Below are 12,310 nucleotides of genomic sequence, written 5' to 3'. Positions count from 1 at the left end.
TTTTTACCACAACAAAATAAACTTTTTTAAAAAAGAAAATACTTGGTTCCTTGCTTTGATTAGATCAAGTGGTTGGGGGGTAGAAGTTTGTGGGGAGATAGTAAAAGAGAAACCAGGTGATGACCTGCTTTTTAAAATTTATTATTTTTTATTATTATTATTTTTGTTTCTGAACCCACTTCCCCAGGATGGATGACCTGCTTTTAACCCAATCTCTTTGTCACATGTACTCAGGAAAAATTTCTATACAGAATGTCATCTTTACTTTCCAAATATCAACTTGATTAGTGTGAGACAGAAACAGTATTCAGTAAAATTTTAATATAAAAAACACTTAGCTGGGTTTTAAGAACATTTTATTTGAACTTACATTTAAATATATTTGTCTGATTCTTAGAATAATGTGTCCATGAACCCCTAAGCGATATCCCATATTGTCTGGGAGACACCCCCACAAAGACACTGATGAGTCTAAAGATGAAGACAAGTTCTAGAATATGTTACTTGTTGGGAGAGGAAGCTCATATGCAACAGTGAACATAGAAGAGGTAGGTGATGGTTCAGCATTAAATTTGAGGATGATTTATTATGTGTGTTCATAAGACACACACCTTCACAAATCATTGGAGAATGTCTGGGAAGAATTGATTTTTTTAAAGGTCAAGTTGGCAGGGAATGTAACTCAAAATATCAAATTCAATAAAAAAAGCAAAACTGTGTATTCAGTATAATTCCATATTTGATAAAAATGAAAGATGAATATTTTATGAACAGGAAACAAAAAGTATTGGAATGCAAGTAGAATTGTTAAAAATAGTTTGCTGCTTTTGCTGCGTCTACTGCAAGAATGAAGACCATTCTCAGCAATCAGACTGTCGACATTCCAGAAAATGTCGACATTACCCTGAAGGGACGCACAGTTATCGTGAAGGGCCCCAGAGGAACCCTGCGGAGGGACTTCAATCACATCAATGTAGAACTCAGTCTTCTTGGAAAGAAAAAAAAGAGGCTTCGGGTTGACAAATGGTGGGGTAACAGAAAGGAACTGGCTACCGTTCGGACTATTTGTAGTCATGTACAGAACATGAGCAAGGGTGTTACAATGGGCTTCCGTTACAAGATGAGGTCTGTGTCTGCTCACTTCCCCATCAACGTTGTTATCCAGGAGAATGGGTCTCTTGTTGAAATCCGAAATTTCTTGGGTGAAAAATACATCCGCAGGGTTCGGATGAGACCAGGTGTTGCTTGTTCAGTATCTCAAGCCCAGAAAGATGAATTAATCCTTGAAGGAAATGACATTGAACTTGTTTCAAATTCAGCGGCTTTGATTCAGCAAGCCACAACAGTTAAAAACAAGGATATCAGGAAATTTTTGGATGGTATCTATGTCTCTGAAAAAGGAACTGTTCAGCAGGCTGATGAATAAGATCTAAGAGTTATCCAGCTACAGAAAGAAGATGCCAGATGACTCCTAAGACCTACTTGTGATATTTAAATGATGCAATAAAAGACCTGTTGATTTGGGGAAAAAAAAAAAAAAAAGTTTTCTTTGGGGAAAATAATAAGGGCGAATGTTCAAGTTTCATGTCATGTGTTTCAATAATTTGTAGTTTGTATGTGTCTATAATATTACTTTAGCAACTAGAAAAAATATTTTCAAGTTGGAGGAGGACCCAGAGAATCAACACGGCCATCATTCCTCCCTAGCACTGTCCAGGATGGAGTCCAACCAAACAAGCCCTGATGACGCTACCTGAATCCTGTCATCAGCTGGCTCCTTTCCCATGCAGGACATGAAGTTCACTAGCTCTCAGCCTGGGACTCTGGAAGCAGCTGTGTGAACTCCTTCACTATGAAGTAGATGAGGAAAAATTTATATAGAAACAAAAGTGTAATAGCGCAAATCACAAGAATGTCAATAGTAAGTATCTCATGAGCCATCAAAACAAGTGCTTTGTAGAACGAACACAAGTCTAACAAATTTTAAAAGTAGATTTGTGCCAATGAGTTCCTTGAAAAGCAGTCAGAGGATCTTTCCCAAAGGCAGTAAATAAGTATCATCCCTTCCTGCACTGGCATTGTCTAAAACCCTGAATTGGACACAGAACTGCACCCCATATTTGCTGCATGAAATTGGGGAAGTTACTTAACTTCTCTGACCCTCGATTTATTCATCAGTAAAATGTGGAAAATAGTAACGTCTACTTCATAAGGTTGTTATGTGGGTTAAAGAGATGCCTCAGCTCGGTCTATAACTCTCATCTCAGGATGTGGCATCTAATGAAAGCCCAGTAAACATTTGCTGTTAAATAATGATAACAGAAGTCAAACATGTGCAAAGGCAAAGCAGGAACAAAAACAAAGACAAGCACAGACAACCCTTAATATGCTAAAACACAAAAGCATTAAATAAAGGTTTATTAACATCATATTAAAGACACATTGTATCATATGTAAGCATTACATCAAACTCTATATTATAAGATGCAAAGAAATACCAAGCAAAGTTGTTATGGTAGTATGAGTCCCCATTAAAACGGGAAAGTTCTACACAATAACAGCAACTTAGCAATATTTTGTCAATTATTCGTCTTCTGTCCCTAATGCTTGATTTGTATCTATGTCAGAGAAAACTTGTTTATAAATATGCAGGCCAAGCTTTAATACACTTTAACTTTACCCAGTTTTAGTAAGGAACTAGTCATGTATTCTATTCTGGTGAGATTCACTAAGTAGCACTGGAACTCACAAGCATACAGGTGGATGTGGAAAAATGCATTCATTTGGTACCAGATGTATCTGCGTTTAAATTCCAGCTCCATCTTGTATTAACTTTGTGACCTTGAGCACGTTATATAATTTATTTGTTCTTTGGGTTTCTCCTCTGCTTAATGAGAATACAATAATGTCTTCATCTCAGGGTTGTTATAAGGATTAAATAACGGTATTTCAAATGCTTGGTACTCAGTGTATGCTTAAAGGTTGTTAGTTTCCCTACTTCTCCAAAAAGGAATCTAGGAGATCATCACCCTTCTCATTTTACAAATGAGAAAGCTCAAGTCCACAGAAGTTTAAGAAAATGCCCAAAGTCCCACTTCTGCACTTTCTTCTCTGCTGTCCTCTTATTAGCTTGCTTAACTTCAATAGAGAAGAGAAAACTCAGTGGAATCAAAAAGAATTCTTTTCCTCTTTTTAATATAGGTAAGCCACCAAGAGACTTTTAAAGTAGGAGTGAGTTTTATGAAAGGTAATAAGTAGTCTAAGAACTGTTTTAAATCCTCAGAGATATTAAAAACAGAAGTTCCGTTCTTCCCAGATTTCCATAGCAGAAAGTCAGTATTCTGTATGCTTTGGCACCAAAAAACTCCAGAACTGAGTATTTATCTGCACATTTTAACTCGGGCCTCCTGGAATGCTTGCCCATGGAATTGGCAAAGGAACTGGCATTCAGTATTTAGAGCAGCCAAGTTTGCTCAGTCCACAGCTGTATTTGAAGCACAGCTCTCTGCCATTAGTCAATGGAACTTGCACAAAATTCAATTTAGATGTAAATGTTGTGATTCTTACCCTGCTTTCATATCTCTTTCATCTTTTTCCATACCTGAAGATCACCCCAGGACAACCCAACAGAACTTGGGATCCTGTGCATAATAGAAGGCAAAATTCCGCAATCTGTAATTTACAGCTTGACCTCTTTATTTGAAGAATGCAAGCTTTATTCAGCAGGAATGAGATATTCAATATCACTCTTTTAAAATAGCCATAAAATAGAAATAGAGTCTGCTATTTCTTTAAAAAATGTTTTTGAAGTTATATTTCACCATAATAAAACTGGTTGAATTTTATTTGATTATTTAAAACATATATGTATGCTTGTTTGTCTCTCTCACTTAAAGTTCTTACCATATCCAGAAGAGCTGGAAACATCAAATGTTGCTAAAACTCAACCATTGGAAATGGGCCATATTTGTGACTAGATCAGTTGCTCTTACCAAATTGCTCATGTAGCAATCTATGTCTACCGTTATAACTATGACATTGGTTAAGCCACAATCTTGTTACTTCAGCCATATGGACCTACAGAGCACAAACCAGGTTGCACAAATGCAGATGCCTATGAGACATTTACCAGTGGTTCTTGAGTGTGACATGCTTCTTCCAAAAACTGTTTGTTGGTCTGGCAATGTGGAAATTATCAGGCCTGTATGATGAAATGAACTAATATATTAATCCTATTTAAATAGGTCTGAGTTCATTTTATAGGAAGGGATGAGAACGAACAGTCAGACTTCTATGCCTGTAATGTATTCATATACTTGGTTCTGTTTATTATAAACAATTTTTCTCAGAAACACACTGCTGTCAGAGTTATATGGGCATTTTGGGGTTTTCAGTCTATCTTGAAATAACTATTGGTGTTATTCTGTTATATCTTATTTACACAAGTTGAAAGGATTATCCCAAAAGGTAATTATAGACAAGAAATGAATATTTGTTTATTTCCCAGTCATGGCATTTGATTGGGTATTAATCTTGGCAGGTGTTTACAAGAAAAGAGAGACACAAACAACATTTTGAAGTTGCACCTGAAAACTGACCAGTTCAGACAGTAATACTGCTAGACTCAAAAAAACAAAATAACACATCCATCATACCCCCTCGTTGGAAGAGTTACTTTTTTCGAGACTGTTCTGTCTGGATCTCATCACCCATAACCAGTACTGATCTGCTCTGACCTCTCTGTTTTATACCTCTGTTTCAATTCAAAACATTATGCCCAGTTCTGAAGAGGCTTGGGGCCTGGCTATTCCCTGGGAGGTTGCTTGATTGTGTTCCTGGCTCAACGTCTAGACGACATTTCTAACAAGTTCCAGGGAAACCTTACACTGTCTTGCAAGTTCTCCTCTGTAGCATAAAGGGATGATAAATTACATTCTGGTACTTCATTCTTATTTCTGTTTTTTAATGGATATTTTACTAGGAATCAATGTCCTTCCCTTCATTGCCCTCCTCCCTGCTATACTGTGGGATAGCCAATCTCGCCCTCTCCTTTTTGGGATCTAAATAATGACAGTGTAAGATGAAACTGTGCCTAAGACCTTGAGCTATTCAATCTTGAGCTAATGGTTTTTCCGTAATGAAGATCTACAGCCTTTTATTTCTATTACACTTAGAGTGAATATTTACAAATATCTTTGAAAGAGTTCTAAGGGTCCATCTGGAAAGACATTTTAAAAGACTTTATTTCTATACTTTGATGACTGTTTCTCAAAGGTCAGGAATGGGGAATGTAAAGAGAAATGAAGGAAATCTTGCTCAGATGCATGATTAGCCACTCCTGGGAAATGAAAATGTCCATCAGTGAGACGCAATTCTGACAGAGAGGATGGTGATCCAGGTACAATGCTCCAGCATAAGGTTACATGAAGGACAGAATGCAAACATTAATAAAATCAAATTACACTGGATCTCTTGCTTCTCTTGACTTCTTAGATCTCTCAGAGAAAGAAATGAGATAAAATTATACTTCTCTCCACACTCCACTTCTTCTCTCTGTTCTCCTTTCTCCTACTTCCCACTTTCAAAACAACAAAGGCCCAAATCCCCAAAGACTCTCCATTTTTCTGGCTAAAACTCTCTGCGGAAACACAATTGTGAGTGCACCTTGGTGCTTCCCAGGTCATTTGGCTGACTACATATAAAGACCAGCTAAAGTCTGGCAGTGGTCACTCTACTTGGTCATAGGGAGAGGGCCAGAAGGCAGGTTCCCAGCCTATTGTATGTGGGGGAAGGAAGAGGCTGGAGATGCTCCAGATGACATTGTCCTCCAAGTTAGATGCTTGTTTTTGTGTTGTTTTGAAGCTAGCCAGTGAATAGAGACAAAGAAGTATACTCTGGGTGAGTTGTCCCATGCTTTCTATAGTGAAGAAGTGCTTAAGATGAAGTCCTGAGTGAACATTAAACTGGGAGTAAGACAGTCTGGATTCTAGTCTTAATTAGGCCTCAATTTCCTCATCTGTTAAATGAGATGGTATAACTAGATCATCTCTAGAAGGGATTGGTAAAATATTGGAAAGGATATTGGATTGGTTTCAGCTACAACGGATTCCTTGAATATATACAAAAGTGTGGGTGTGTGCATGCGTGCGCACATGTGTGGTTTTATTCAGAGTCAAACCGTTAAGAATCATTAAGCCTTTTTCAAACTCTGAAGTTCATCTTTGTCATTTTTTAAGTCTCTTCATCATATCAAAATCATAATTTTTCAAATGTGTTCTGAGTAATTATAATAAGTGCTTTTCAGCACTAATCCTTAAATGCATGTTTAAACATTTAATCTAGAACTTGATTATAAAGTAATTTAACAAAGAAAACAATCTGTTATAATTCTTATAGATTTTTTATTAGTTTTAGATTTTAAAAAACAGGGCTTATAATTAAAGCAATTGACTAATTATTTCAGAGCCTCAAGGTCGTATGTGCATGCAAACCTAGATTAGAAATACTTTGTTTCTCTAAAAATAACAAAATGACCATAAAATTTTTTTCTTACAAGTTTGAAATGGTCGATTATGGGTAACACATACATTCCTAAGGAAATCTGAAATGGTCTTGAAGAATAAGTTTCTTTGAAATGGTAAGTAACACAAAAAGTGTACTTCTTTTTTTTGGAAAATGATTCACAAATAACCCCTTTAAACCAAGAATTGGTGATTTATATTCTGGTCAGGATTTTGGAGTCTGGGCAATGCTATTACTCAGCTGTTTTGACTATGAGAACTTTTACAAATTTATTCTGACTTCTATGATCTTTAATCTCTTTTCTACACCTGAAAAATAATAAAGATTGTAAACTAAACGTCCTCAAAGATTCTTCCCTCCCCAATGATACATGACTATACTTGGGACTCTAAATGCCCTGCTGTCAACAGAGCTATCCTGAAGCTTACTGAACACAAGGTGGTGCTTTCATATGAGCTTCTTTCTAGTTCTTTTGTTAATTAAGAACAAGTTTTTGTTTTTTGTCCCCAGTTTAGCCAAATGCTCCTGAAATAGAAATGCATTAGTAAATAAGAGAGCTTCATTTTTAATAGGTTTTCCCCTTTCTTTAGGAATGATAGAAGTTTCACAACGTGTATTTCGTTTTCCTAATAATTTCAAAAAGGCACATTTCACTGGGGCCATGAAAGAATTCTTGGATTTATCCAGACTATGTAGAAACCACCATCACAGCTGGCTAAAAAGCAAAAGCTTGGTTAAATTGACTTGGCCTGGTTCCCAGGGTTTCCCAGGCATTAAGCAATATCTGAAAGTTAAGTCTGTCACCTTCAGAAGCTGCAACAACTCTTTGATTCACTGTAGTCCCATTTAACACATTGTTATGTAATAATATATATATGTCAGTAATATGAGAAAGCTGATTTTTCTTCAACGGCAGCACATTCATAACTTAGGATACAGCATCTCTGGGATGCTGTCAATTTTAAAGTCTCTCTTTCCAAGTTGGTTGGTTACATAACCATGGGGGTACTGTTCTTTATCTGTTAAAAAATTCAGGTGTCATTACTGTTGGGTACAGATGTGGTCACTTTTGTTTAGATATCTTAACACTGAGGAGTTGGATGATAACGTTTTTAGGAACTATCTTTTCCTAAGGCAAGCAGAGCACAGTTTATAAGGACCACCACACACACTACCTTGGTCATAGCCATCTATACTCCACAGGAATGTTGCTGTTGAATGCCCACCATATGAATGGCAGGGTCAGCATGCAGGGGGCAGTAGAGGTAAAGGGATTATAACTGTCCACACTTGTAGTCACAGTACTTTAGAATCATAGAATTCCACCAAAGACACCTCTTACAATAGAAAGTATCTAACAGTGTCATCTCATCTAAATCTATCACCACCTAATGTTATAGATGGGAAAGGGAGATGATGGGAGGTAACAGATTTTCCTAAAGTCATATTGCTTTAGGTGATGATAAATTCCAGACTTTTTGATTCCTGGACCAATGTTCTCGTAACCCCTCATGATTCATGTATAGAACCTGTGGAGAATGAAGTTACTTAAAAGTGCCCTTTGTGCACGGTCTCTGATAAAATATTTCTATTATGATTTGCCTAAATTGTCTCTTACACCCGAAATTACTTTTTAAAAATCCATGAAAAATCAAAGTTAAAAGTAGCAGACCATTAGTGTTATAAAACAACAGCTTTCCTAGTTTTCTTCTTACTAATAAACGTCCTGATTGGTGTTTGTTAAGTTGCGTCAGCTAGAGGTTAAAATAATTATTTAATTATTTTGCTAATATTCAAACAGATGGAAAATACTTGAAATATCTCAATTTTGTACTTAAAATAAATGCTTATAATGTGATATATTTTAGGTTATTAAGGACAATTTGTTGAATACTTATCGAGTCAGTGTTTGGTTTGTCCTATTCTTTTAAAACAAGTCTATTGTAGCTCTCTCAACTCTCCTAACAGCTGGCTCCTATTCAACGTCAAAAATACAAATTTTAATAACTATTTCTAATGACATAGTAACTTAGAGAGATGGGGCATCCCTTTTTAGTTACTAAAAAAGGGTCTGTTTTGGTGCCAAACTACAGAAGGTGCAGTTTTGAAGACAGATTAGAAATTGAATACACCAAGGTAGCTGCTTGGGAAAACGAACAGTATATAATCTAATATCTTTAATTTTATGTACATGAATATAATGTATGTCAACTTTGTACATGAGATATAGTATTTAAACATTTTACTCAACAAACAAGAATTTACAATAGCAACATAACTGACTAGAGGGCTATCCACTTAATAATACTTAGATTAGATCTGTAATAGGAAAAGAATAGTTTACAATCATAGAAACACTGACATTTAAAACAAGAATTTATAAAATAATTTATATATATCCTAGCATCTATAGAGAGGAATGATTTGCATTTGTGGGTGTGTGCAATGAATGGCATATTTTAAATTTTTAGGTAATAAAATAATTTAGAAGCAGTTCATGCAGTGGTCAAAGCAAGGAATGGCAAGTTCCTTTAAGAAGTCCTCTATCTTTGACACCAACCGGCGTAAGACATACACTAGGTACCACGGGGCACGCTAGAACAAGTCTCCTTCAAGAGTTACTTATATAAGCATCAATATACACACGTTGATATCCTTCCTTCCATAGTACAAGTACAGGTCACAACTTCTCTCAGCTGTGGGAGTAGTCAGTTTATACTTAAAGTGATTTAATGTCCCTCCTGGAGTTCTACATAATATATCTCTATAATAAGGTAACTAACAGAACTTTCTAGTTTTCACAACCTTACTCTGATACTTTACAGAGTGCCCCCCATGTCCTATGACATAAACATCCAGCAGGTAAGATTTGCCAGGCTGAAGACCTTTAATTGTTTCTGTGGTCACTGCTTTCTGCAGGTTTTGACTGTGGAAATATTTACAGAGGACCTTTTCTGACTTCTTCCTGATATCTGGTCCTAGGCATTGGTTTTGCTCTCTTCTCTTCTGGTCTTCATTGTAGTTATCATCCACTTCTTTTTTGTAGATGCAAAACTTGTTCCTTTCCTGAGTGCCTAGCCAAGCCACGGTGGCCGAGGAACAGGTACGGAGCTTGTCAAAGGCTTTGATTCTTGTGTCTTCAGGAAGAGAGGGAAATGACTGCTTAGTAGGCCTTGTGGTAGCTAGTATTTTCAACATAGATGCTCCTTTCTTGTTTCCTTTCAGTCGAATGAGGTATTTCGCTTTAGGTTTTCCTCTAAGCTGAAACTGCTGAATGCCTTCCACATTCTGAGACAGAAGAAGTTTCCCATCTCTTCTCACTTGGATTTGGACAGCATCCAGACACGAGTGAATAAAGAAGGTGACTTTTTGGTGAGAAGAGACTGGAGCAAACCGTAGAAACTTTGCTCCCTTCCTTTTAACAAATACATCTGTTACCTTCCCATCTTTTAGCTCAACTGTTTTCTGTTTGGCTTCTTCCTTGGTCCTGGCAAAGGTACCTACGTAAGCGGTGCTCATGTTGCTGTTGACGTTGACCACAAATACATCAAAGTAGTACTGCGTGTCGGGTTTCAGATCAGAGACGGTGAAGATGTTCTTGTTTCCTATGCAGATTTTCTGAATGTCAACCTTGGGCCTGGAGTAGACATGACGCCCCAGTTTTGGAGAAGGCTTTGCTTGGAAACTGCGTTCTTTACCTGAATTATCTGAAGGAAATCCAAAGTGGGCAAAGTCAAAGGGGCTGAAGTCCAGACCAGGTTTCGGTGCCATCATAAAAGCATCATCTGCACTCAGTTTTGCTTCTACTGCACAGAGACTTTTGAAATTGTGCTCTTTGTTGATGACCACGCAGTACTGAATGGGTTGTTTCAGCAAAGAGGCAGTGGGGCTTGGTTTCCAGGCCAAAGTGACCGTGGTGCGCCCCAGTGAGGTCACATCTACTCTGGGGTCATACGGTAACTCAGGGTATGGCTGATCAGATTCTGGAGTTGTGGTGGCATATACTTTCAAATGTGTATCTTTCTCTGTTGAAAGAAGATCCAACTGATATAAACCAGATGGGGAACTAGAAGATATAAAATACTCAACATCATTGCCTTTGTAGGAGAATAACTCAGTGCCTTCCTCATTAATGATCTGCTGCTTTTGCTGCTCAAGAGGTTCCAGATCACCTAGAAGACACATGAGAAGCACAGGCTACTGTCAGGGCATACACTGTGGCTTGCCGGCCTTAAGTTATCCTTTTATCTTATTTCTTCTCCATTATGAAAATAGTACATGTTCATAAGTAAAAATATTTATAAATGTATTCAAGATAATATTTATTTTGACCATTATACATCATGCTCTTATATATGTGTAAGGCTTTTCTGAATTTCAATTATTTCTTCAGAGCAGAATCCAATTAGTAAAAATTTCAGGTCAGAGACTGTAAACTTTTGAGATATTATGAATCCTGACTGTCAATCTGCTTACGAAAAGAAATGTATCAGTTTGCATTTGGATGGCCAGTCATTTTGCTAATTTCACTACTGTTAGAAGGACTAGACAATCTGATTAAAATACAGAATATAAAGTACCAGTAAGAACGTTTGGCCGGGTGTCATGGCTCACGCCTGTTATCCTAGCAGTTTGGGATGCTGAGGTTCTAAGATTACTTGAAGCTGAGCCTGGACAACAAACAGAAACCCTGTCTCTACAAAAAATAAAGATACAAAAATTAGCTGGGCATAGTGGCACATGCTTGTGGTCCCAGCTACCTGGGAGGGTGAGGCAGGAGGATTGCTTATGCCCTGGAGTTCAAGGCTGCCGTGAGCTATGACTACACCACTATGCTCCAGCCTGGGCAACAGAGCAAGACCCTGTCTCAAAATAAAATAAAATAAGATGAAAATTTAAAAAAGTGTTTAAGGTTCAACGTATAGAACATGCACCCAGGAATAACATAGGAATAGTGTTAAAACTAAACTAATTTTTCCATATTTTGTTACTGTAGGTAGCAGATATCACACAGATACCAGTGTATAGATAAGTTTCCAGGGCTTGGTGAATGACTGGGTAGCTGCAGTGAGAAGAAACCTTTCCCAGTTTATCACTGCAGGTTGAAAGTGAGCTATACAGAATTTCATATTCCTAAACACAATCATCAAACGGATATATTAACATCAAGATTTGGCCAGGTGCAGTGGCTCACGCCAGTAATCAGCACTTTGGGAGGCCGAGGTGGGCGAATCGCTTGAGCTCAGGAGTTGAGACCGGCCTAGGTAACACAGTGAAACCCTGTCTTTACAAAAAAAAAAAATTAGCTGGGCATAGTGGCATGCACCTCTGGTCCCAGCTACTTGGGAGGCTGAGGCAGGAGAATTGCTTAAGCCCGGGAGATGGAGGTTGCAATGAGCCGAGATTACACCACTGCACTCCTAAGCGGCAGAGCGAGACCCTGTCCCAGAAAAACAGGCCCATCAAGATTCGTTTTCTGTATCTTGGTCTCCTTACTCCCCAAACACACTTCCATAATTTTCCTAATTGTGATGTTTGCTCCTCTTTGTAACTACTATAGCTAGCCTTTGTAGCTATACATATACATAGATATATATATGTATATGTATAGCTATATATACAGCTATATATATGTATATGTGTGTGTGTATATAGAGAGAGAGATTATATATATGGTCTTCTGTAGGGCACCGTTGTCAAGCCTTCACCTTTAACCTATGATGCCCTTAAAGAGCTTTCAGGGTGTCATACAGACTCTTCTCATTTCCCTTTTATCTTATTATATGCT

The 12,310-nt window shown here is 37.5% G+C and overlaps 1 protein-coding gene and 1 pseudogene across 4 annotated transcripts in view; one reads left to right on the top strand and one right to left on the bottom strand.

Annotated features, from left to right (window-relative positions):
- Positions 1 to 826: 826 nt before the first annotated feature.
- Positions 827 to 1,524, top strand: LOC110743325 (annotated as a pseudogene). The gene has a single exon (XR_002522181.2). The product of XR_002522181.2 is annotated as a 60S ribosomal protein L9 pseudogene (transcript).
- An 861-nt stretch (positions 1,525 to 2,385) lies between these two features.
- The window catches only part of NDNF (neuron derived neurotrophic factor), a 42,952-nt gene continuing 33,027 nt past the window's right edge, over positions 2,386 to 12,310 (bottom strand). For all 3 annotated transcript variants that reach the window (XM_031664308.1, XM_031664310.1, XM_031664309.1), the window contains exon 4: positions 2,386 to 10,694. In XM_031664308.1, coding sequence (XP_031520168.1) covers positions 9,301 to 10,694 — 1,394 coding nt within the window. In that variant the 3' untranslated portion in view covers positions 2,386 to 9,300. The remainder of the gene's footprint in view (positions 10,695 to 12,310) is intronic.

The sequence above is a fragment of the Papio anubis genome, chromosome 3 (genome assembly GCF_008728515.1).
Source record: "Papio anubis isolate 15944 chromosome 3, Panubis1.0, whole genome shotgun sequence".
In the NCBI taxonomy this organism is placed as follows: domain Eukaryota; kingdom Metazoa; phylum Chordata; class Mammalia; order Primates; family Cercopithecidae; genus Papio; species Papio anubis.
This window is presented reverse-complemented; position numbering and strand designations above follow the sequence as displayed.